Source organism: Glandiceps talaboti, chromosome 13 (assembly GCF_964340395.1).
Source record: "Glandiceps talaboti chromosome 13, keGlaTala1.1, whole genome shotgun sequence".
In the NCBI taxonomy this organism is placed as follows: domain Eukaryota; kingdom Metazoa; phylum Hemichordata; class Enteropneusta; family Spengelidae; genus Glandiceps; species Glandiceps talaboti.
In genome coordinates, this window is record NC_135561.1 from 17,828,840 (window position 1) to 17,854,633 (window position 25,794).

General features: G+C 34.0%; 2 protein-coding genes across 2 annotated transcripts in view; one reads left to right on the forward strand and one right to left on the reverse strand.

The window, feature by feature from the left end:
* Nucleotides 1–11,311, forward strand: part of LOC144445059 (bone morphogenetic protein 7-like) — a 28,512-nt gene extending 17,201 nt beyond the window's left edge. Inside the window, exons 2-6 of the mRNA XM_078134609.1 lie at nucleotides 1,494–1,683; nucleotides 3,820–3,968; nucleotides 10,022–10,210; nucleotides 10,488–10,555; nucleotides 10,995–11,311. Coding sequence (XP_077990735.1) covers nucleotides 1,494–1,683; nucleotides 3,820–3,968; nucleotides 10,022–10,210; nucleotides 10,488–10,555; nucleotides 10,995–11,255 — 857 coding nt within the window. The 3' untranslated portion in view covers nucleotides 11,256–11,311. The remainder of the gene's footprint in view (nucleotides 1–1,493; nucleotides 1,684–3,819; nucleotides 3,969–10,021; nucleotides 10,211–10,487; nucleotides 10,556–10,994) is intronic.
* A 10,766-nt stretch (nucleotides 11,312–22,077) lies between these two features.
* The window catches only part of LOC144444367 (potassium voltage-gated channel subfamily KQT member 5-like), a 168,805-nt gene continuing 165,088 nt past the window's right edge, over nucleotides 22,078–25,794 (reverse strand). The window contains exon 13 of the mRNA XM_078133781.1: nucleotides 22,078–25,608. Within this exon, the coding sequence (XP_077989907.1) occupies nucleotides 25,035–25,608 (574 nt within the window). The 3' untranslated portion in view covers nucleotides 22,078–25,034. The remainder of the gene's footprint in view (nucleotides 25,609–25,794) is intronic.

Genomic DNA, 25,794 nt, shown 5'->3' on the forward strand with positions numbered 1-25,794 from the left:
TGTTTTTATTGAAAGCTATGTAGATCATTTATCAACATCTTTTTTCTCCGTCTGTTAAGCTAAGGAAAAAAATGTTTGTTTCAGATAACATGACTTCAGATATTAGGGTACGTGGGTGGACATTTTATTTTATTTTATATTTTTTTATTAAGTTTGTTGTTGTTGTTGTTGTTGTTGTTGTTGTTGTTGTTGTTTTATTTGTTTGGTTGGTTGTTTCTGAGAAATTGCTTCATCTCTAAAACAAGATACACATTGACTTCTGTGATAGTTTAATGAGGTGTAGAAGAAGTAAATGAAGACAACTATATGTGAAGTAGACAAACACAATATACAGACTGTACAGTATCAATTTATTAAACTTACACTCGGTATCTCCGGAATGGGATTTTAAAAGAGAATTCTTGACGAAGGATACTATGGCAAGAAAATCTGCACAGAAATAGAAGTAAATTCTTATTTTTGGATGTAAACAATGTTAACCTTCGGTGTCTTAAACTAGGGATCGGTCGGGTTATTGAACTCATATTTCGAGCACCGCAGAACCAGTGACGTAGACACGGGTTGTCTTGACGTAGAACGACTAGAGTATATATCCATGTTTTCTGTTCAAAGGCAATGGCTTGCGAATTGTGTAAAGCAAGTTGTAGCTGAACAAACTGATGTATATAAGTTGAATACATCCTTCCCTATTAAAGACCTCTGTAATTTGTAAAAGTTTGGAATCTTGCAAGACAATACACGTACTCACTAACAACAAACTTGTTTTGCGTGAAAATTCAACCTTATAGTGACCATATGGATGAGGATTTGGAATTCAGTTTTTGATTTTTAATTTATTAAACAATTTTATCATTCAGTGTGAAACAACAAATGCCAAGTCATTGTTTGTGACTCAATACTTTGCAAAGGAATGATAAATGCGTAAAATGTTTGTTATTGTACAATAACAAACCTTTACACATATTTTAGCTTTTTGTCATGTTTTAAGTTACAAACAAGGACTTGACATTTGTTGTTGCACACTGATTTTTTTTCAAGTAGGAAGCCATGATAAATCCCTTTTGTAAATTGATAATCCAAAATAAATTCTAAATCCTCATCCATATGGTCACTTAAAGAAAAATTATTTTGAAGCAAATTATTAGTTATACGAAAGCATTCTCAGCTTCTAATTGAAGTAATGATATGATGATGATGATGATGATGATGATGATGATGATGATGATGATGCTCTGTTAACAGGGCGAAAGCTAGTCAGTACAGTGCTTACAAAACCTTGTATGTTTTATCAATTGTGAGAAATGATCATTACATGTTTCTAATTTGCTAACCAGCTTCAATATTTATGTATCTGTATATGAAAGAATCCGTTCTTGGATGTTTACACTACAGATACAGAAAACCTTTGAGATGAGTTTTGTTGGGATCATCAAGTTTTCATTTCTTTTTTTTTGAGGTAATAATATATCGCGATTTTCTAATTATTCTTATAGTTCACCCAAAGAAACACCACAAGTCATCACGGACTAACATAGAGAGGTACGACTTTGATGTCAGTGACGTGTCCTTGGATGATACGGTTACTTCGGCTGAATTCAGGATTTACAAACATAAAAGACAAAATAGTGATGTTGTTGAGTTCAGGATAACCATTTCACAAATCCTACCAGTTAACGAGGATGGGTGAGTGACTTAAAATTATTATTATCTTTGTATGTAACGTACATGTTATATAATTTCATAACAACATGTTTTCTTGAAGTATTAACCACAGATTTAGACTTCAATTATTTGTGATGTGGCTTAATCGAAATGAATATTAATCTTATGCAATGTACATTGTAGCTATTAAAGAGAAACTAATGTCAATACAGCAGTAAGATGAAGTAATTGAGAGGATATATTTTATACGAAGAGCCATGTTAGTATTCTTCGAAGAATATTTTAGTAAAGAATTGTTCAAGAATCCAACAGAAGTATTCTTAAACCATCAAATAATTCCTACTCCAACTATATCCCCTATATTCATTCAAAGAAACCCTTTCCTCGATATTCATTTGAAGAAACCCTTTCCCCTATATTTATTCGAAGAAACCCTTTCCCCTATATTCGTTCGAAGAAACCCTTTCCCCTGTATTCATTCGAAGAAACCCTTTCCCCTATATTCGTTCGAAGAAACCCTTTCCCATATTCATTCGAAGAAACCCTTTCCCCTATATTCATTCGAAGAAACCCTTTCCCCTATATTCGTTCGAAGAAACCCTTTCCCCTATATTCATTCGAAGAAACCCTTTCCCCTATATTCGTTCGAAGAAACCCTTTCCCCTATATTCATTCGAAGAAACCCTTTCCTCGATATTCATTCGAAGAACCCCTTTAACCCGTTTCCATTCGAAGAAAGCCTTTGCCCAATATTCACCTTTTGCCCTATATTCATTCGAAGCAACCCTTTTCCCAATACTTATTCGAAGAAACCCTTTTCCCCATTTCCATTCGAAGAAATCATTTCCCTTGTAGTTATTTGAAGAAACCCTTTGCCCTATATTCATTCGAAGAAACCCTTTGACCTATATTTATTCGAAGAACCACTTTCCCTTACATTCATTTGAAGAAAATATACTACCGAACCATGTTTTTTGATGTCTTTGAAAATGTTTCTTTGTTTTTACTAATTACAGACTAAGTACAGACATTGATAGGATGCAGGCCCATTTTATTAAGGAGTATTTGATTCACAGTTTTCACTATGGGATAAAGTGTAACATTTCATGTGCTTGTAGTTATCAGTTCCTGTACGTATTTTCTTTGTGTTATTGGTAACAACAAAAAACATTACATGAGAAGTAAAGAACGCCATGCCGCCTAGTAATTGAAACTCTATAGTCTTTCTGGTTCAGTAGTAATAACCTCCTTACTCTGTTTATGTGTTCGATATCTTTACACATCACGAATCCATCTTATCCCAAGTACAGATGTCAACACACAAATACCCCAAAGCGATGACGTAACTCCGAAATAACCATGTTAAGCCAATTTGATATCCGGTGGTGTTAAATCTTGTATTCATCAGTCTGTGGTATTTGTATTAACAATTTCTTATCGTAGGTCTTGTAATTATGTCTGGTTCATGTACGTAGTTCTCGTTGCAATTATGCATGATTGTTAAGTTACTGTAAAACTGTGTGTTACAGCAAAATGTAGTCGTCAAATGTAATTGTGGCAATCTTCTTTAAAATTACTAAAACAGTCAATTTAAACGAACGGTCCAAGTAACCCATTTCAGCTGCAACCAGTGAAGCTGTTCATGCAAAAGGCTGTTCGTACACGATTTTTAGTGAGATGGGGGTGGTGGTGGGGACCGGAGAATTTGTTGTTTTGATTAGTTATAGGGGGAAACAGTCAGTGTTTCAGTGGGTAAAACTTATATTTTAAACAGACTGTGGAGAATGGGGAGAAAGTACCGGCAATACTGAATGCTGGGGAGATCTGGCCGTGGGGGTGGGGGTTGGATGGGGTTTATAGTGTGGAGTATTCCAATATTGGGGAAAGGAAAGGAAGACGGGCATAGATATTTTTTTGGTCGTGAGCAGTGGGCATGTGGATCCAGCGGATGTTTCACGTGTTTTGTGAAATGTTGCAATGAGAGAGTACATATATATTGATTAGCTAAAATAAAACCCAAACACTATGACAACATAGTCTATTAACATTTGTTTCGCTTTTTTCAAGAATTCAGAAAATTAGCTCGTTGATGAGTTCATCTGTGACAGTCACGTATGCTACTTGTTTACCATGGTGTCGGACTTACCTTTATTTCAGTGAGAAAGAAAACGTTGTTCTGGACTCTAGGGTGTTATCTGTAGATGAACGAGGTTGGTTGGTATTCGAGGTTTCACAAGCTGAAAACATATGGGATTCTCTTCAAAAAGATGACCTAAAAATACAGATGTCCATAAAGTCAGTAGAAGGTACGTACTTGTAATTTGTCTTTACAAAAACACTTCCAATAAACTTACCAGGATTAGATCACATAATGTTAAGGGAAAGGACCACTTAAATTCGATGCAAACTTGCTCTTTTAATTTTGTGTGATATTTTGAAGAGTTTACTCTGAAATGTCAATTGTAATTTAACCAAGGTCACCTCACTATTATGTATTTGGCTCCTTCTGAAATATGCAATTACACAATGCCTCAATTCTCAAATGTACAATTACACAATGCCTCAATTCTCAAATGTACAATTATCACACAATGCCTCAATTCTCAAATATACAATTACACAATGCCTCAATTATCAAATATACAATTACACAATGCCTCAATTCTCAAATGTACAATTACACAATGCCTCAATTCTCAAATGTACAATTATCACACAATGCCTCAATTCTCAAATATACAATTACACAATGCCTCAATTCTCAAATGTACAATTACACAATGCCTCATTTCTCAAATGTACAATTATCACACAATGCCTCAATTCTCAAATCTACAATTACACAATGCCTCAATTCTCAAATGTACAATTACACAATGCCACAATTCTCAAATGTACAATTACACAATGCCTCAATTCTCAAATGTACAATTACACAATGCCACAATTCTCAAATGTACAATTACACAATGCCTCAATTCTCAAATGTACAATTACACAATGCCACAATTCTCAAATGTACAATTACACAATGCCACAATTCTCAAATGTACAATTACACAATGCCACAATTCTCAAATGTACAATTACACAATGCCACAATTCTCAAATGTACAATTACACAATGCCACAATTCTCAAATGTACAATTACACAATGCCACAATTCTCAAATGTACAATTACACAATGCCTCAATTCTCAAATCTATAATTACACAATGCCTCAATTCTGAAATGTACAATTACACAATGCCTCAATTCTCAAATCTATAATTACACAATGCCTCAATTCTCAAATGTACAATTACACAATGCCTCAATTCTCAAATGTACAATTACACAATGCCTCAATTCTCAAATGTACAATTACACAATGCCTAAATTCTCAAATCTACAATTACACAATGCCTCAATTCTCAAATGTACAATTACACAATGCCTCAATTCTCAAATATACAATTACACAATGCCTCAATTCTCGAATATACAATTACACAATGCCTCACTTCTCAAATGTACAATTACACAATGCCTCAATTCTCAAATATACAATTACACAATGCCTCAATTCTCAAATATACAATTACACAATGCCTCAATTCTCAAATATACAATTACACAATGCCTCAATTCTGAAATGTACAATTACACAATGCCTCAATTCTCAAATCTATAATTACACAATGCCTCAATTCTCAAATGTACAATTACACAATGCCACAATTCTCAAATGTACAATTACACAATGCCTCAATTCTGAAATGTACAATTACACAATGCCTAAATTCTCAAATATACAATTACACAATGCCTCAATTCTCAAATGTACAATTACACAATGCCTCAATTCTCAAATCTATAATTACACAATGCCACAATTCTCAAATGTACAATTACACAATGCCACAATTCTCAAATGTACAATTACACAATGCCTCAATTCTGAAATGTACAATTACACAATGCCTAAATTCTCAAATATACAATTACACAATGCCTCAATTCTCAAATGTACAATTACACAATGCCTCAATTCTCAAATGTACAATTACACAATGCCTCAATTCTCAAATCTACAATTACACAATGCCTCAATTCTCAAATGTACAATTACACAATGCCTCAATTCTCAAATATACAATTACACAATGCCACAATTCTCAAATGTACAATTACACAATGCCTCATTCTCAAATATACAATTACACAATGCCACAATTCTCAAATCTACAATTACACAATGCCACAATTCTCAAATGTACAATTACACAATGCCTCAATTCTCAAATGTACAATTACACAATGCCTTAATTCTCAAATGTGCAATTACACAATGCCTCAATTCTCAAATATACAATTACACAATGCCACAATTCTCAAATCTACAATTACACAATGCCACAATTCTCAAATATACAATTACACAATGCCTCAATTCTCAAATATACAATTACACACTGTCTCAATTCTCAAATGTACAATTACACAATGCCTCAATTCTCAAATGTACAATTACACAATGTCTCAATTCTCAAATATACAATTACACAATGCCTCAATTCTCAAATGTACAATTACACAATGCCTCAATTATCAAATCTACAATTATCACACAATGCCACAATTCTCAAATGTACAATTACACAATGCCTCAATTCTCAAATGTACAATTACACAATGCCTCAATTCTCAAATGTACAATTACACAATGCCTCAATTCTCAAATATACAATTACACAATGCCTCAATTCTCAAATATACAATTACACAATGCCTCAATTATCAAATATACAATTACACAATGCCTCAATTATCAAATATACAATTATCACACAGTGCCTCAATTCTCAAATGTACAATTACACAATGCCTCAATTCTCAAATCTACAATTACACAATGCCTAAATTGTCAAATGTACAATTACACAATGCCTCAATTATCAAATATACAATTACACAATGCCTCAATTATCAAATATACAATTACACAATGCCTCAATTATCAAATATACAATTATCACACAGTGCCTCAATTATCAAATATACAATTACACAATGCCTCAATTATCAAATCTACAATTACACAATGCCTCAATTCTCAAATATACAATTACACAATGCCTCAATTCTCAAATGTACAATTACACAATGCCTCAATTCTCAAATATACAATTACACAATGCCTCAATTCTCAAATATACAATTATCACAATGCCTCATTTCTCAAATGTACAATAACACAATGCCTCAATTCTCAAATGTACAATTACACAATGTCTCAATTCTCAAATGTACAATTACACAATGCCTCAATTCTCAAATATACAATTACACAATGCCTCAATTCTCAAATGTACAATTACACAATGCCTCATTTCTCAAATGTACAATTACACACAATGCCTCAATTCTCAAATATATAATTATTACACAATGTCATAATTCTCAAATGTACAATTACACAATGCCTCAATTCTCAAATATATAATTATTACACAATGTCATAATTCTCCAATTTACAATTACACAATGCTTCATTCTCATATCTACACAATGCCTATAAACATTGATTCAATTACATATAGCCTATTAGAGTCGTATGTTGTTTAAAAATCCCCTTTTGCCAAGTGTGTACTACTGTTTATACCGGGATTGCTTCACCAATTTCATTATTCATAATTTAGTAGGTGCACTCAAGGTGGTACCAGCTGTAAATGTTGTAATATTAATAAGAAATATAAATATATTTTATTGAAACATTCCAACATCTCCAGGTAATACTGTGATTAAGAATGTTTTCAAAATTAATTAGATATTATTCCCCCAACGTTTTGCTTCGTTCAGCCAAGGAAAAGATGAGTGACCTGAGGAGCCCTGTCACCACGAGTCGCAAGACAAGTAATGACATAATCCTTTCGTTACGAGTATTTTCCAGTTGAGTGAAGATAAATATATATTTATACCTCCTCGAGCATAATGTATGAACAATCGGCAAAAAAATAATGGCGATTTGGAACGTTTTGATTCATACTTAAGCACCCCAGAACCAGTGACAAAGACACAGGTTGTCGTGACGCAGAACGACTAGGGTATATATTCCATATATTCTGTTCAAAGACAATATCTTGGTTCATGCATGATAATGAATGTTAATCCACGACTATACACCCTGTGGGTACAGGAAGATGATAAACAAAAATAATTTATTTTTTCAAATACAATTACTGTATCAAAATTTGAAATCTAAACTAATAAGAATATTTAAAAATGATAACATACAATCTGTAAAGCCATTTTTGTAACTACCATACACGATGATGATTTGAGTAATATAATATGCCAGTCATTATTTATACGTTTACACTTCAGACGGTACGTTCGGCTCTTTCAAGTAATCTTTTGAGTTTTATACAACTTATAAGTATTACCACCTGCTTCAAATTTTCAATGGGTAAATTGTAGAACAACTTCCGGTCAGTGCATCCGGTAATCAGAGCGTATTTCTGAAAAGGAAATTACTTATATGAAATATGTATATTGTGGAAAGTTCTATTTTCGGGACGGTGGCTATGTATAGGTAGTGTATGTAAAGAGAGCAACGTGTGTTTACTGGGTGTGCTTTGTCGTTCTGTACTATCTGATCACAAATTCAGACCACCACAGCTTTTTCTTTGTTGGTCTAAATAAGGCTACAATGGAGGCGGACGTGGATTCATTTCAGCACGATGCGTTCGTTCATGTTACTGTCTCTGTAGCAATATTTGGAAACCCAAGCACCACCCTACAATGGTATAACCTTTGTCAGTACAATTTATGGTCCAAACAAAGGCATTTCCGTTGGAAGTATGCATTCTTGCACCAGGGAAATTAACCAGGCATGTTTGTCGTTTGTAAATCTGCTATACGTAGGGGCGCCTTTAACATCCTTAGCACATTAATCTACCGACCACCATAGCCAGTATTGAAATCTATTGACAGCGCAACAAACCTTTACTGTGAATGTCAAATGCCACAATAGACTAGATGAGATCATGAAAGAAATACTACCGTCTCTCTCTCTCTCTCTCTCTCTCTCTCTCTCTCTCTCTCTCTCTCTCTCTCTCTCTCTCTCTCTCTCTCTCTCTCTCTCTCTCTCTCTCTCTCTCTCTCTCTCTCTCTCTCTCTCTCTCTCTCTCTCCTCCTGTACCCTTGTATAGATTTTTTAATCGCACATAATTAAATTCACTACGGATAGCTAAAATGGCTGCATCAATGAAATTCGTAAATAAACATATTTAAAAATGACGATCGCTTCCAAATCGATTGTTTTCCTTGTTTAGTTTGACGTTCGTCTTGTTGGTACCCGTTCCAGTTAATAATGTTCAATATTAAACTGTGCTGGTCTAGTGATTTATACCCACCCAGAGTGTAAACCAAGGTGCTCCATGGTTTGGAGTCAAAACTAACAGTAATAGTGTTTGAGACCATGCACTTAATTACTAATAAACTCAATACAAGGCCATTACGCAATACTATGGCATCACAGATTTTCTTAGTTCGCCATGATTTCATATGTGGTATTTGTCTATCTTCTCCCGTTCCTTTCATTTGTGTTATCTCGAACCCATGGCATGACGGTAATAACATTAATCCGACTGAAGTGGCCAACTCAGTTGACAGAACAAAAAGTTGAAACCACTAAACTTTGTCAAATGTGATGATAAACAGCCTAGTCAGAATACACATGATATTTTGATATTGGATAAATTGGCATGGGATAAAGAGACACCCATGCGTTAGGATTCCAAAGTGCGCCCTCACACAGAATTGCCATTTTTTACATTCGTTTTAATACAAGCTCTTGACATTTTCTGGATAGCATTTTATAAAGCACCCACCTTGATAAGTTTGTCGTTATGTTCCAAAGGCAAAATAAAAACAAGTTGTTTGGTTCTGATTACCCGACCCCACCTAGTTTTTCACGCCGACCCTAAATATTTTTTTTTTCTTGGTGCTGCTGTCTTTTTTATACAGATGAGACATTCTACAAATTCCTGACATACGTGTCAGATTTCGTAGTCTAACAATAATGTACTTTGAACGACATGTTTTCAGTCCGGATATATGGGGATATATAAATGACCTAAGTCCGTCTGTCTTGTTTCTGTCTGTCTATGGTAACAGGACAAATGCCCCCGGACAAACGCTGGATTTTTTGGATCTCTATTCGTAGGCAATGACAGTCCTACTGGGGGCGTTTATCCGGGGGGGGGGGGCACTTTTGTCCTACGGGGGCGTTTGTCCTAGAACATCTATGTGTCCGTCCATAAATAACCCTACTTCTAACACCCATAACTCTATGTGCATGTTTTTCATTTAAGGAGACCCAGTGGATATACATGAAGTGGGGATATTTGGGGAAGGTGATGCCGAAGACAAACAACCCTTTGTAGTGGCATTTTTCAAGGCAAACCAGGAAGCACACATAAGGAAGACGAGAGGTGCAGAGAGGAAGAGAAACAGGAATAAAAAGAAAAACAACAAAAACAGGAATTCGAAAGACCCAGTAGGTGAGAATACCGTAATGAGCACAGATCAAAGGCTCGTAAGTTATGTCATTTTTGCGCTTTACTTTGCAATGTTGTGAAAAGTCATAAACGTAGCATTTCTTAATATGTAAGGTTAGACTTGAAGTCCTACCTTTTTGTCCATACCCGTGCTAATTATATGCTACTCATATGCTGTAGCATGTACAAGGGCTTGGGTAGATTACCACGAATAATTTGTTATACGATGTACAGCTGTACTCATTAAATTGTCCGATTTTAATTATGTCATCAGCTTCAGAAAGTCGAAGACGAAAGAGTTGCCAGAAGAGGTCGCTATATGTCAGTTTCAAAGAACTTGGCTGGCAGGTAGGTATCTTTCAGTGATACAGAAACACACACTTAAAACTTAGTGTGCATATACACGTAGCATTATGTATGAAAGGGGCACGAGTTGAATTTACATGGTTTTTGCAGCAAACCTCTTGATTCATATTTTAAACAGTGTGCACAGCATTCTACGTACTACAACACATACTTAACCATCACTTGCACTCGAACCTGGCATTAAGATATAAATTGTAAATTATCCGATGACGTAATTTATTATACGTATAAAATGTCGGGTAAATCCTTGCTAAGCTATCAACTGTTCTCACAATGCTAGAAGACACTTTTAATGCAGTAGACGTGCATGTATGGACTTCAACTTTACATTAGACTAGTTAAATCGAGTATTTTCACTATGGGGTAAAAAAACAACAACCTATAAACTCATTTCCCCCCTCTCTTTTACTTCGAATCACAGGACTGGATAATTGCCCCTGAAGGCTACTATGCATTTTACTGCAACGGTGAATGTTCTTTTCCTCTCAACGCTCACATGAATGCAACCAACCACGCCATTGTCCAGACGTTAGTACACCTGATGAGTCCAGAAGACGTCCCTAAACCGTGTTGTACACCCTCCAAACTCAGCGCCATCTCAGTCTTGTACTTTGATGATAGTTCCAACGTCATACTCAAGAAATATCGCAACATGGTTGTGCGGTCATGTGGCTGTCACTAAAATCCTGCGGGGTCGGAACATTTTAGCCATATCAACTGGGCATTTGAACTCTAAAGTCAACGTAACGTCGTCACGTGTCACTGAGGTTCAAGTTGACATTAATAAAAAAACAAACAATCGACTACCAATATTGTTCGCTCCTCGACTGAATCAAGTTGTAAAACTTTTTCGAATTTTATTTAGATTTTAAACTATATTCAGTGATAAGTTGACTGTTTTGGATTTAAGTTGTCGTATGTGGTACAAGGGTTAACAACGTTCACCACGACAATATCAAACTCAACACACCAACCGCTACCAAGCAAGGAGAAATGTATATGTTACACATGTTACTGAGGCATGCCATTTGGAGGATGTTCAACCATAATCCGAGCGCGTGCCAAAGAGACGCACCACACCGTACGTTGAAATTTGCCAGTTATGATAACATACATGGATATATTACTTCAGATCAGAAGAATTCTTTTTTATTGAACTAATTTTAATGATCACTGATACAACCTCAGGACAGTGTATAGTGATTGTTTTCAAATTTTTCTTTTAGATATATTATATATATCTGTATACCAGAAACAGGCTCATTCTTATATGCGTATATCGAACTCTTGTTTGTTGTTTGTTTGTTTGCTCCAACACAGCCAGAATGGCGCCAGGATTCAAACTGCATTTACTTTATAATTGATAGCCGACAGACTATACAGTATACGTGTGGGAGGGGCTTGGAATAAACATGTATTATTTTATGCTATGTGATGTCTGTCGGAAAGTCGAAGTGTAGATTTTCTTTTAATATTCAGGGATCAGTTTCAAGACATCTAACTTGAGACGATGATGGATTTTAGTCTACACATTATCTATTAATGAAAGTTTACAGGATTTATGGATATATAGTCGTATAGAGGTCTCCTTTTAGGGTTGTAAATGTGCATGTATTTATATAGATTAGATATTATGAGAAAGTAGTCCTGAACTATGTCCAAAGCAATGCGTCTCCTAGAGACCGGGTTGTGTATATGATGAAGTTGCTCGGTAACAGCGCCCTCTATAAAGAAGCTCAGGGTGCCTTTGTTTTTATTAAAGTGCGTTGTGAGATGTTGTGATTCGTATTTATTCAGTGGTTATCTAGTGTTTCATATGATAAGGAAAAGAGTGATTGTGGGCACTGGACACGAAAAGTATGTATGACGGGGGAAGGGAGAATTATTTTACAGTTGTAGTGTTGCATGACGGGTCGACGTCAACAGAGTGACCAACTGTTTGTGTTGCACTTTTCAGAGCATTGCACACAACATGTCATTTAATAGATGGCACATAATTGTTGTTATTCAATTAAATGTAAGCTTGCACAAATATTTCAGTAAAGGGATGTACTCTTGACCATTTGGTGAAGTGAGTAGAGATAATAAGTAAGTATACAATCGCTTGATACTATGTTTTTGGTATAGATGTACATCTCTAGGTCGGAAGCTGAAAACGTCGTTTCGACAGGACCAGTCTTTTATAGTGTTGTAAAGTCTTATTTTTATGATGTAACTGTATAAACGTTTTCCCTAGACGACTATTATCACTGTGTCTATGTTATCATTATTGATATATATATATATATATATATATATATATATATATATATATATATATATATATATAATATATATATATATATATATATATATATATATATATATATATATATATATATATATATATATATATTGTGTAACTACAAAGTATCACGCCTTGTCACTCTGAAATGCCAGAAATGATAAATTCTATTATAAAAGAGACTCTTTGCCAAAATTATAATTTATCGCTGAAAGTCGCAACATAGTGTCCATAAAAAGTACGATTATGCATCACCATCTTGAATAAGCTTAATATGCGTGCGCACGCACGCACGCATGCCCCCCATCCCATTGTCTTCAGTTTAACCAACCCATTATGATGTGAAACGTACAAATTTATCAAAACTCTATGCCATCCTATATACCATCCCAGAAATCAAGTCAAGGCTATACAGCATGCAGGACCCACAACCATAATAACTCGTGCAGGCGTTTGGCCAATCGTATTCGTTCTTTTGTCCAGTGTGTAGTCTCGCGAGATGTTATGGTGAACATCGATATCGACGATGGCGGGCAAGACGAGGCCGTGGCATTTCGTCAGAAACTTGGCCAGGAATGCACATTTTAACCAGACAACGAGAAAGGTTGGCACAAGAATTAGTCAGACATGGTTTACAAACAACGAGAAGTGTTTATATGATGGTCTGAAAGTGATGTGGGAATCAGTTTTCAGTGACCGAACTTAATTTAATGTGAAGCAGACGACATTTACTTATAATCAATTAATATGCAAATACATTCTCGTAACATCCTGAAAATGAAAAAAGTCGCGTAAGGGTAAGTATCTTAGTTTTAAAAAAAAATGCAACCGTGTTTTGTATTGAAAATTATTATAATAAAACAAACATTTTCCTCCCTGGCCTTAGTCCTGCATGCATACGGAGAAAGTTGTTCCTTGATGTTGAGCGTAACATGCACATTGTCTGCAAGCAGGACTACCATTGCCTGAGTTACTATAATATAGTACTACTTACTGTACCTCAAGTCACAGTAACTTTATCTTTTCTTTTTCAAATGCTTTTATTTATATTATATGCACAGAAGGTACACTAACTTGCATAAAATTCAATATTCATCTCTCACCAGCATTAACTATTTCACTGAATGAATATAATGATATACTTTCCCAGAGCACATAACATGTAAGTCATGGATTTAGATATGGAAAGAAGGTTTTAGCCACAGCTAATAATTTCATCCCCATAAATTTGGCCAATTGGCGAGCAGGTTGTAATGTATATGTAATTTGTATGTAGATGTAGAAGACAGGCTAATAAATCTGATAAACATTCTCTCTATGTTGTCAGTTCAGTAATTCCAATTTTGTTTTCTGCTAAGTTGCAAGTGTCACTATGTTGCTGATACATGAGAAAGACAAGTTAGTGACACCTGTACTTATCATCTTAGTGAATAGGTGTCACAGTTTGACTGCTGACTTTGATCAAAGATCATCAAATGCAAATTTGAGCTTTGATTTGTAATATATTGATTAACCCTTAAATAATGACTTGGTTTCTGTGATGCTGTATGCTATTAATTTGGCACCGTAATGATTGACATTGAATGTTAACGTGATATGTTGATTTGGCCTCAGTGTTGACTGTTACAGATTAGGTGTAGCAAAAAATAATAAATTTGAATTAGAGTTGGCAGGTAGGCTCTGAGAAAAGAATACCTCCCAGGTTGACCGTCAAGCCTTCTCCAAATTAAATAAACCTAGAAGCCAATAGGGAACTTGCAATCCAGACTGAGCATGCTCAGACGCAAAGGACTATGGGATTATCTGTGGTTATTGTAACCTAATCTGGAGCTACTGATAAAATAAACCTCCCACAATGGTCAGGGTGACTATGAATTGATTATTTGTGGTATCAAACAATGTATCAGCATTGTTTACAATGCTAATTGACTAGTATTTATTATCACATTTCCCATGATGCAACATTCAACATGCATGGTTTGCAAGTTCCCTATTGCTTTAGGGATGATTGCACAAATTGTCACACAAGCTCAATAAACCAACATTTGTTTATCCTGAAACCCTAAACCCCTAAATGAATGTTCACAAGTGGGACTTCAATGTTTATGTATGATGTAAACCAAGGGTTACAATTATAGTGGTCAGACCACTATTATCGATACAGTGTAAAAACATGGTAAACAGATTAAAATACTTACCGGAATCCCAACACTGTTTATCACATTATTATACTGCATATTTTAATCAATTTATCAACATCTCAGTGATGCACTGATGAATACAGATTGAACCTGTTATTATTGAAGGCATGAAAGTTTTCGTAATTTGGTACTAAGGCCTAATAAAAAACTGTGTGGTTTCAGCTACGCTCAATTTTAGAATAGATGGGGTCAGTAGATTTTTTATTTTATTTTGTAATATTTTTTTCCTGTGTGCGAGTGTCTAGTTCAGGTTTTCCATTATTTTCCAAATGGTGTATGTGTTGTTCATTTCTTTCTATCAGATAGATGCACAGCATTACAGATGGGAAGAGTGTCTTTTTAAGATGATGGCAGTTTCCGCATCCACTATTTCTCGTGTGACTTCACCATTTTTGCAATTTTATTATTTTTTTCTTGAGTATGTAAAGAGAAGTTTAGGGTCAGGTAACCGGAACCAAACAATTATTTTCTTTTTGCCTAATACCCCCGGTAGTAGTGTGAAATTGAAGTTCAGCAATCGCAGATGCCAGACCCCCTAAAATAAACAAATAGTTTACATGTATTGAGAGCTTGTGGCCATACATAGTACACACGCACACGCAAACACACACACACACACACACATATATATATTCTATAACCAAACCATGCACCACTTCAACTTGCCAAGAGTAAAGACACACAAACTTCACGCTTTCAGAAATATTTTAATTCTGATAAAAATGAATTTGGTCAGGATACAAAGTCAAATAATATGTCATTAGTAAATCTTTTATTTTTTTTGTGCTCATATTGGCTAATGATATAATACACTGCAGTTCCTTGATTGAATATTATCACTGAGTAAAACAGAAGCAAAAATTGACATTTGGCAGATATCGGAATTACATTTTTAATCACTGTAGAAAAATGTAAATCTAGGCAATATGCACCTCTACAGTGGGGGGAACCTACTGAGGAATTATTTGGCAGAGAAGATGCAGCTCCAGAAAAATGACATAATATTATACTACTTTAATAAGAATATTAAAATATTTATATTGAGAGTATGGAATAGTTAAACTTATTTCCAAACTATACCAAGCAAAACATTCACGAGTGAGTATTGTGACATGGTAGTTTGACAAGACAGTTCAAAATTGTGAGATTTGAATAAACTTGTCTCACTGAATTTTCTGATTTTGACAGTTAACAAATATATGGTAGACATCAGTTTAAAAAGGAACTCCGGAAAACACACAGCAGTACCCTGGTCTCCTAAATAATTTAATTTGATTCACCTTTAATTCCCTAAAAATAGACTGATCCTTCATAGAAAACCACAGGACCAAACCAAAATTTAAAGGGAAATAGGGTGTGCTTAGGTTAAATGTAACCCTCCAAGTAACTATATATGTTTCCTCTGACTTGTTTACTTCTAAATACTGAATACACTTGGCTTACGTTTGATGGAAGAAATGTCTTCCTGTATGAAATGTAACAATGAAATTTACCAGTTGACATATAAATTTATGGATTACAATATCATATTACCAATATTTTAGTTAAAACGTGAACAATTGTAATCACAGTATACAAATATACAACTTTTCAGAATCACACAATTTTTATCATTTAATACACTGAAAATTATTTTTTTTTCCATGTGCGTAGCAATTACCTTAATCAGGAACTTGACAACCCAGTCCAATACTTCCAGAACTTTCTAAAAATCTCTTAATGGATAATATTTGCATATAAAATTAAAATACGACTAACATTATCATAATAAAGACTAACAGGAACGATTGTGCTATATAAGCACTTGCAAGTCTTGCAGCTGTTTGTACAATATTAATTGCAAACTGCATTACTTTCACTGCCCCCTCCAAAATAGACAGCGTAAATATTACCCCACTGAAATATGTTTAAGACATTGGAATAACATGGAAAGTCACTAGCATTGACCTGTTAGCAAAGAACAAAGACATAGATGTAAAATTTTACAGGTTCAAAACTGGACTACACAGAATACTTTAAGAAATCTCTGACATATTTCCTTGCCAAATAATTCCCCTAACACAGCTTTACTAAGTGCTCTATTTTTTTGGCCAGCAAATAGAACTGCAGCTTCTCATCAATATGTATACGGTAAAGCCCCCATCTTGTCAAATTGCACTATACACAAGACTATAGAAGAATATAATGAAAAACTTACACTAACACATGTTAGAAAATTAGTTAATATTATATGTAAGCCTGATCACCCCTGTCCTCAGTATTAATTTGGTATATTCCTAATAATTTCTATGGTAGTAGACTTGTCTATTGACAGAGAAGTAGGGGTGATGAGGATAAACATCTCTTACTTACTTGCTGGCTATCTATTGCTTCTTGCCCTATGGGAATAGGAACAGAAATAACTTGTGCCTTATAAATGGCCACAAAATGTACAGACATCAACACAGATAAAACCAATCAGAGACTGGTTTTGCACAAGCAAAAATCTGTTAAATATTTTTTTCTTTTTTTTTTCTAAATAGTCTTAAATCTAGTACTAAGTCTACTCTCAGCTAAAATCTAGAAATCACTGAATTGTTAAGAAATACATGATTGAACCAGCCCCAGGCTGTTGTTGTTGTTGTTGATGATGATGATGATGATGATGAAGATGATAACGATGATGATGATGATGACGATGATGATGATGATGAAAGTACTATGTAGAGCTATGAAGAAGTACATTGTATATGATAAGAAATAACACTACACTATTAAATTTTACATTAGGGATATCATAAAACATTTGAAAGCATTATAGTGAAATGACAATGTCAATTTCAGCATGATTTAATTAATTTACATGTTTAAATATGATTCTCATCTTTCTCTGAAGCCCCTTTTATTTGACCAGTGTAGGTATAGCTCCAGAGAGGTAACAATTGTTATGAAATGTGCATCATAGATGACTATGATAGAGAAGTAATCTACATTCATGTGCATTTGTGACAGCAATTTAGCATCTAAAAGTAACAATTATTTGTGCATCACAAAACATTAAAAGATAGCAGTCAAACAAACGGAAGAATTCAGAATTGTCTAAAAGTTTGCGATCATTTGAAAGTATGCAACTGTAACTTGCAATTGTAATTATTTTGTAATGGTAGCACTGTTTCAACTACTTTCACAGAAATGGTTTGAAAAAGTCAATCTTTGACTTACAAATGAAACTATCACAATATGACATGGTGAATTTAACAATACACACATCAATTTATCGATTTATTTTAAATTGCAGTTAGGGTTATGGAAGTATAAACATTTTCCCATTCCTCTCTATTAACACATCTGCACAATGTTTCAATTTCACCATCCGTGTACCGGAAGTGACATTTTATCTATCTTTAACACAAGTGTCCAGCTAGGGCCATGTTTCGATGTAAAACGACTGGAAGCTACTACTAAGAAGAATCGCTGTTCAGTTATTGTCATTTATAATACATTCTTTTTCCAAGGTATTTATGTTTGAATCAAATTAAGACAATATTGGTTCATGATGGAATTTTCTCTTCAATTACCATTGTACTGCAAAAACATAAATTTGAATTATTTATGCACACAATGCTAAACATATGTAGTGACATTTAACATTCATATTGTGAGACTACCAATGCCAGAGTCTTCCCGTGGAGTCTGCCTTAACTACTTCCATGAATACTGCCCTCTATGGCAGACATCTTCAGTCAAAATCCCTACGTTGCATGCTATATGGAACAGGTAATACCAATCTTTTTATTATATCTACCCTTCCTTAAAACTCAGTATCATTTGTGATAGTTTTGAAAACAGCAGTACGTGAGTGCGTTTTCATCACATGGTTTTTATAGAATTGTTGGCTTTTTTAAAATACTCAAGCAGTGTTTTGCCTTGTTCAGGAATGGAAAATGTTTGGTATCACTACCAAATAATCACATGCGGTTTTGCATTTTGGGGCTTTTTCATCTACAGTCTGTAAGAATCCTGTATGTAGATGGTGTTTTTGGAAGATGACATTTTTGATGGATTGTTTTCACAGTTTTTAAAGTGCAATTCTACATTATTATACAAATATCATGAAAGCTACTAATATAGAATGCTTCAAACTTTCTAACGTGCAATTGCTAGTCAACATTCAAAAAGTGTTCCTAAACTTTGCTGTCATAGATGTGGAGGGAAATACAAAATCAATTAAAGTGGCCATATCGATGAGGATTGGGTACTTATTTTGGATTTTTAATTTATAAATCAATTTTACCATGGCTTCCTTACTTGAAAAATCAATATCAAACAACACATCCCAAATACTTGGTTGTAACTCAATAAATTGCAGACGATTGATAAATGTAAAATCTTTGTAATTGTATGTACAATAACAAACTTTTTACACACTTTTGAACTTTTAAAACCACTGAATTGAACTACAAACACAGACTTAGTCTATGTTGTTTCACATTGATTTTTCAAGTAGGAAGTCATGATAAAACTGTGTTGTAAATTAAAAATCCATCCTGATCCATATGGCCATTTTAGGAGATCTGACGACTTTTATAATCATATATATGAATAACAGAAAAACCATCATTATATGAATTGCCAAAAAATACTTCCTTTTAGGTTTTCATATACAAAGCTGATATTTTTGCTAGTGCATCTAAAATGTTGCTTATAGAGTTTTTAAAAGCAGAAGAACTCTAGCACTTAGAATTCAATAAAATACTCTTTACTTGGACTCAGATGAGTAAATAAATAAGTTTGACATATAATTTACCATATTGGAAAAACAGCCCAATATACAGAGAGATATTTCTAAAAAAGGGATCTACATTCTTTTGGTGACAATTAATTGCAAATGGTGTCTTCTGACTTTTAAGTGATATCATTTTAACTAGAGCTAACAACACACAGGTGTGATATCATAAAACTATCCCTTTTGAGATTCTTTCCATGGTAAAGTCATGGTTTTATTTTACAAATGCATGTAATATCAAGCAGACTGTCTTAACGTAGACTGCGTCTTGGGGACAAATTTCACTGAAAATTATAGTTCTGAAAATAATCTCTCAAAACTTTGCCATATGGAAACTTGCTTCTTATCAATTTAAAATAATAAAAAAGAAATTTTGGGTCCACTATCTTGTTTTAAAGAAAAACAAAAATCTTTCATTTTCAGTGGCCATAGTGAATTCTAAAACAGTTTATTTTGATAATATTTTAACCTATATTTAAAAGATTTCCACGGTAACATTAACCCTGATTTTTTAAATTGATTTTTAACCGAGAATGAGAGTTTATTTCCGAGGCGCATTTGATGTTAATCATTCATAAATATACAGCTCTGTGTACCATCCGAGTACAGAGGTAAATGGGATTCTGGTTTTACCTACATAATCTTAGCAAGACCTGTTCTTTGTGTGCATTAACTACGGTAGAAATACAAGATACGTTCAAATTTTTACAAGCAAGTACAAATTAAGAATTTGAATGAAACCACAAAGCAGTGTCTTACATTAATTACAGTACATTAGTTCATATTCCACTTTTAGGAATTAAGTGCAGGAATTTTTTTTTTAAAGTTTCTACTCATTTTAAATTCTTTTATGATGCTTAACATTATAATAATCTCCCTATGAAATTCTTAGTATTAAACAGAAGACAGAAATATTCGCAAATAGGCTCCCATGTCTTTGCCGGAGGGGTTTGTAATTATCAATAATTACACAACAACGTTTTAGTATCTGTCTGAAAGACTATTTCATTGAAAAAAATCTACAAGAAACTCTATTGATGAGGAAATTTGACAACTTGACTAAACCTTTTTCTCCCAAAGATGTAACACTGTCACAACATCACAAAGCACCATATTCTCTATTAAACACTTCACATGTGCACATAATTCCCCAATAGTTTTCTTTGCTCAGTCAACGAAATATGAGTGACTTTAGGGACCTTATCACTGCAAGTTGAAGACGACCCTTAGCTCATTAATATTCTGGCTGAATGAAGAAACAGTTTGGAGGATAACACATTTATACCTGCACAAGTTAAATTTAAGAAAAAATTTGGAAAAATAGTAACATTTCTGAACATTTGGACTCATTTTTCAAGGACCACAGAAGTAATGATGTTGAAATGTGTTGTCATGACATAGAACGACCCAGGTATAATTTCCTCACTTTCTGTTGGAACGTGTACAACTTGACTTGTGCATGGTATATGTATGGATACAGACAAGTATAAATGGAATACATAAGAAAATATGGTGCATTTTTGAGACATTTTCAATTTCCAGCTTGAAATTTTCAAAATTCCATACTTTTTTGGTAGTGTGGTTTTGTGACCATTTATCAAGAATCAAGAAGCACATGTTCTAATAATAATCTGAATAAAACTATTAAAGTTATTAAAAGCATTTTGTTAATATATTAATAGTAAAGAGAAAGAGAATGTACCTATTGATAATCAAACTTTTGAAATCTATATTTCAGATTTAGCAATTCATTAAAAATTGGTCCTAAATTATATAACTTATGCTAATTGGATATTATCACAGAGCTTAAATATTGCATACTGTGTTTTAATTATTTTTAAAAACTAGATATTATGTTATGCTGAATCTCTCTCAAAAATTATTGAAAGTGCACTGGACGTAGAGTGTAAGATACATCGTGGTGTTATAGCCCTATCCAGTTTCTAACCCAGTGGATGGTAGTTGATAGCGTGGCATGAACGTCATACAGTGGATGGTAGTTGATAGCATGGCATGAATGTCATATCTTAGAGACTACAGTAGACATTGCAAACAGTCCACTTTTGCAAATAATCCTTCAAACCATTAATGTTGGGAGACAATAGGGAACTTGCAAACCCGCCATGTTGAATGTTGCATCATGGGAAATGTGACAATAAATACTAATCAAATAGTATTGTAAACAATAATGTTACATTATTTGTAACCACAGATAATCAATTCATAGTCACCTTGACCATTGTGTGAGGTTTATTTTATCGGTAGCTCCAGATTAGGTATTACAATAACCACAGATAATCCCATAGTCCACTGCGTCTGAGAATGCTCAGTCTGGATTGCAAGTTCCCTATTACAGGATTTCAGCCCAAAACTGGTGACTGGTACCAATACTATATCAGAAATAGATTCAGTCTGTTTTTTCCTTACATGGCCAAAGACTTCATAGTTTTTAATGTAATCACCTTCACTCAGAAGTAGAACTGTACCAATTATTGTGGTTGGTTTGCTACCCAAAAGGAAACCATGTTTCTTTAAAAGAATCAATTAAACTCGCCCTCTCTATTCAGTTTTTTGTTCTGTCAGCCAAAAGTAAACCATGTTTTTTTTCACCCAGACTATTAAGTTCACCCTTCCTTCATATTCAGTTTGCAATACATACTGAGGCAAGATGGAGACATTTAAAGTGTTATTTTCCCTGTGTATGAAAATGTATTCACAATTCCTTTTTTCCCCTCAAAAGTCATTGTACTGGACACATAAATTAATTCCTTTGCATAGTTTATATGTCTTAAAAGATATAAGCAGCTGTGAACCCGCAACTCTGTTTTCTGTTCTGGATTTTGTTTTTCATTACACAAATAATTGTTCACATCTTTTTTTGATATTTGTACGCTGTTATTGTATGTATAATTTCATTTATTAGTTAGGATCATCCTAGTGGACCATATCCATGCCCCTCTCCAGAAACATACCATCATTTATTGTAAATATTTATGGTAGGTACTATTTTGTTAGCTTTTGTATATATTTAATTGTTTTATGTTATGTTCTCATTTTTCTGGTGAAATAAATTCAACTGAAGTCTTTAGACTTGTCATTTGTAAACCTCGTACATTGGCAAATATTTAAAAATAAGCAAACAGTTCACTTATTCCTTTAATTTTTGGTAAACAAATATGATTCATATAATTTAATATTTGTTAATATTAATAATTGTTAATGAAGCTTTTTTCATAGACAATCTCTTTGAATATGAATATACATGTTTGGGAAGCAGTGATGAATAAATTACTATGAGAAATTTCATTTCATCTGAAACACAAACTTTTGAAATTTGGATAATTCTAGCCCTTTGTCCTAATGACTACATCTCAACATGTGCTTCTGAAATTGATATGGTCATACAGGAAATGTGATCATACTTTGTATGTGAATACATCTCATTCTTATAGCATAATCATATAATTTCAACTTTTACATTGTTCTATTTGAAATTCTTCCAATGGAGATGTTTTGTCTCAGATGTTTTCTAGTTTCCATGATTGTCATACAGCCATAGGGTTTATCTTGGGAGGTGAAACTGAGCCAATATATTCAACTAACTGCTCACTTTCCTTAATGGCAAGTTCTTGCAGTCAATGTCAACACAATGCAGATTATCCCAAAGACTACAATATCGCAGAAGATGATTTCACTCCGTTTGCAAATTTTTTCAGGATCTCTGGTTTAAACACAGTGAGTGAGCATGTCAGTTCTGTTCACTAAAGTTTATAAATATTCATTCTTGAAAGCCTTACAGAACAATCACATCCTAAAGATGCTCAGACGAGGAAGTGCTTATTCTATTTAGTTTTACGGCTGAATTATATTGCACCATAGAAAACAGAAAAAAACTATCATACAGCAATGAAAAGATCACTATGCTAATGATAGAGGTAAAAAGTGAAATCTCAGCTAAAATGTATTCTATTTTGTGCTGCTGCTGATAGAAGTGAAACGTGATGTACAAAAAGGTATGATGATAACAATGAATTAGATAGACGATTAGATTAATTAAGAAGTTCTAATTACAACTGGATGTGAAGTTAAAACTTTGATAACATCACCAAATAGAAAGTTAACATGTTTACAACAATCTGTGTCTAGACAGACCATTGTAAAGTTGTAACTTTTGGGTACAAGTAAATTTATTTAATTGTTGTGAAACAAAAGGAAGCTATAATGGCTTAATTTACATAACAAAGCATGGAATTATTACATTTCCAATTTACTTATAGTATTGATTATTAAATGGAAAATAACAATGAGAATGAATAAAGCCCTTTGTTACCTCAGACCTTCCCATACATTATGCAAAATATTTTTTGAAAAATGAATTGCAAATGGTACGAATAAATGACATGGCTAAAATAATATTTCAAAAAATAATTCAAATTGCACATAAATGGACACTTGAAAACATTTCAATGGTGTAAAAGTTTAACGCTTGGTGTAAAAAAAAGAGAAGAGAATATGTAATGATGGTAGTACTCTACAGTTGTCTTTATATAGTACAAAGTCCATAAATTTTGAGCAAAAAGTCACTCCTCTAATTATTTCCAAATCCCTGTGACATTTTTCCCCACACAATGGTAAGTTGTGGTTCGTGTGCAATTTTTAATATGGCTTCTCCTTTTGGGTATTCCATTTTATCCCCTTACATGGGAAATTATTGGGTGAAAGTACTTTTACATTGATGTTACTCTTGTCAGATTCCTTCAAAATGATCCATGCCTCTTCAGATAATCTTATAATTATAATTCCATTTTATCAACTGGTGGAGGTCTTCAAAATCGCACTTAACAGTGATGATGAAGATGAAATATTCCATATAATATTCTGTATTCATTTGTGGGCAATCATTAGCCAGAATTTGAGACTACATAATCATATAATTCCATTTGGGGTCCAGCATAAATGACTCAACCTATTCACCTGTAGCCATTCAATAACATAACATCCATTATGTGCGCCTTCTAATACACGATGACTAGAACATCATCAAAACACACACAACTTGAAATGAATTATGGTGTCAGGATTCCTTTGTCATAGTCTCCTGTATGATGCTGTGTGAAGTCTCCATACTGGATTTTAGATAAGTATTACTTTGGCAAGATATTGGACCATACTTGGCTCCCTGGGTAGTGACACATGCGTCGTTAGTATCTGTTAAACTCGAGTATCATCTATTGCACCGCAGTCATAGTCTGGAATACTTTGTCCCCTCCCAACACCTTTGACATTAGTGTTTGACAAGTTTACACCTGGATCTACATCCATAATAGATGGCTGTGAGAGAGCATTTGACACAGTCGTTGCATTTGGCAGGTCCAGAGATGATGGAATACTTGGTTGGGAATCAGATAATTTCCTAAATTCAACTCTCGGTCCAGTTTTTTCAGTATTACCACCACCTCCTTCATGGACTCTATGGCCTTCAGATTTGACGCGAGACAATTTCCTAGCGCGGCCTGGCCGTTTCGTTCGTGAAAGCATCATTGGTGGTTCAGGATCCTTAGTGTCTTTGTCACTATCACTATGGTTATCCTCTTTATCATTTTCTGTTCGGTGTTTCAACTTTTCCTGCCTTTCCTCTCTGTAAAGTTCAATCAGCATATCTAACTTCCTGTCAATCATATTGACTTTTTTCTCTACTTTTACCACCCTTGTTATCATGGGCACTTTAGCATTATATAGCTCGTAACCATTTTTCCCTTCCTGTTTGCCAAGAATTTCGTCCAACCTGTAATGCAAGAAAAAAGAGAATTAGTTTTCTGAGTGATCATCATTGCAAAAGAAATGATACACATTTGCATTTCTAGTTAAAGGGAAACACCACACTCTAGGAAAGAAATACATTTTTTATAAACTATAGGTTCTTGGAGATTCATTTCATTCAGCCTCACAAATCCCTGTTAGAGTATCAAAG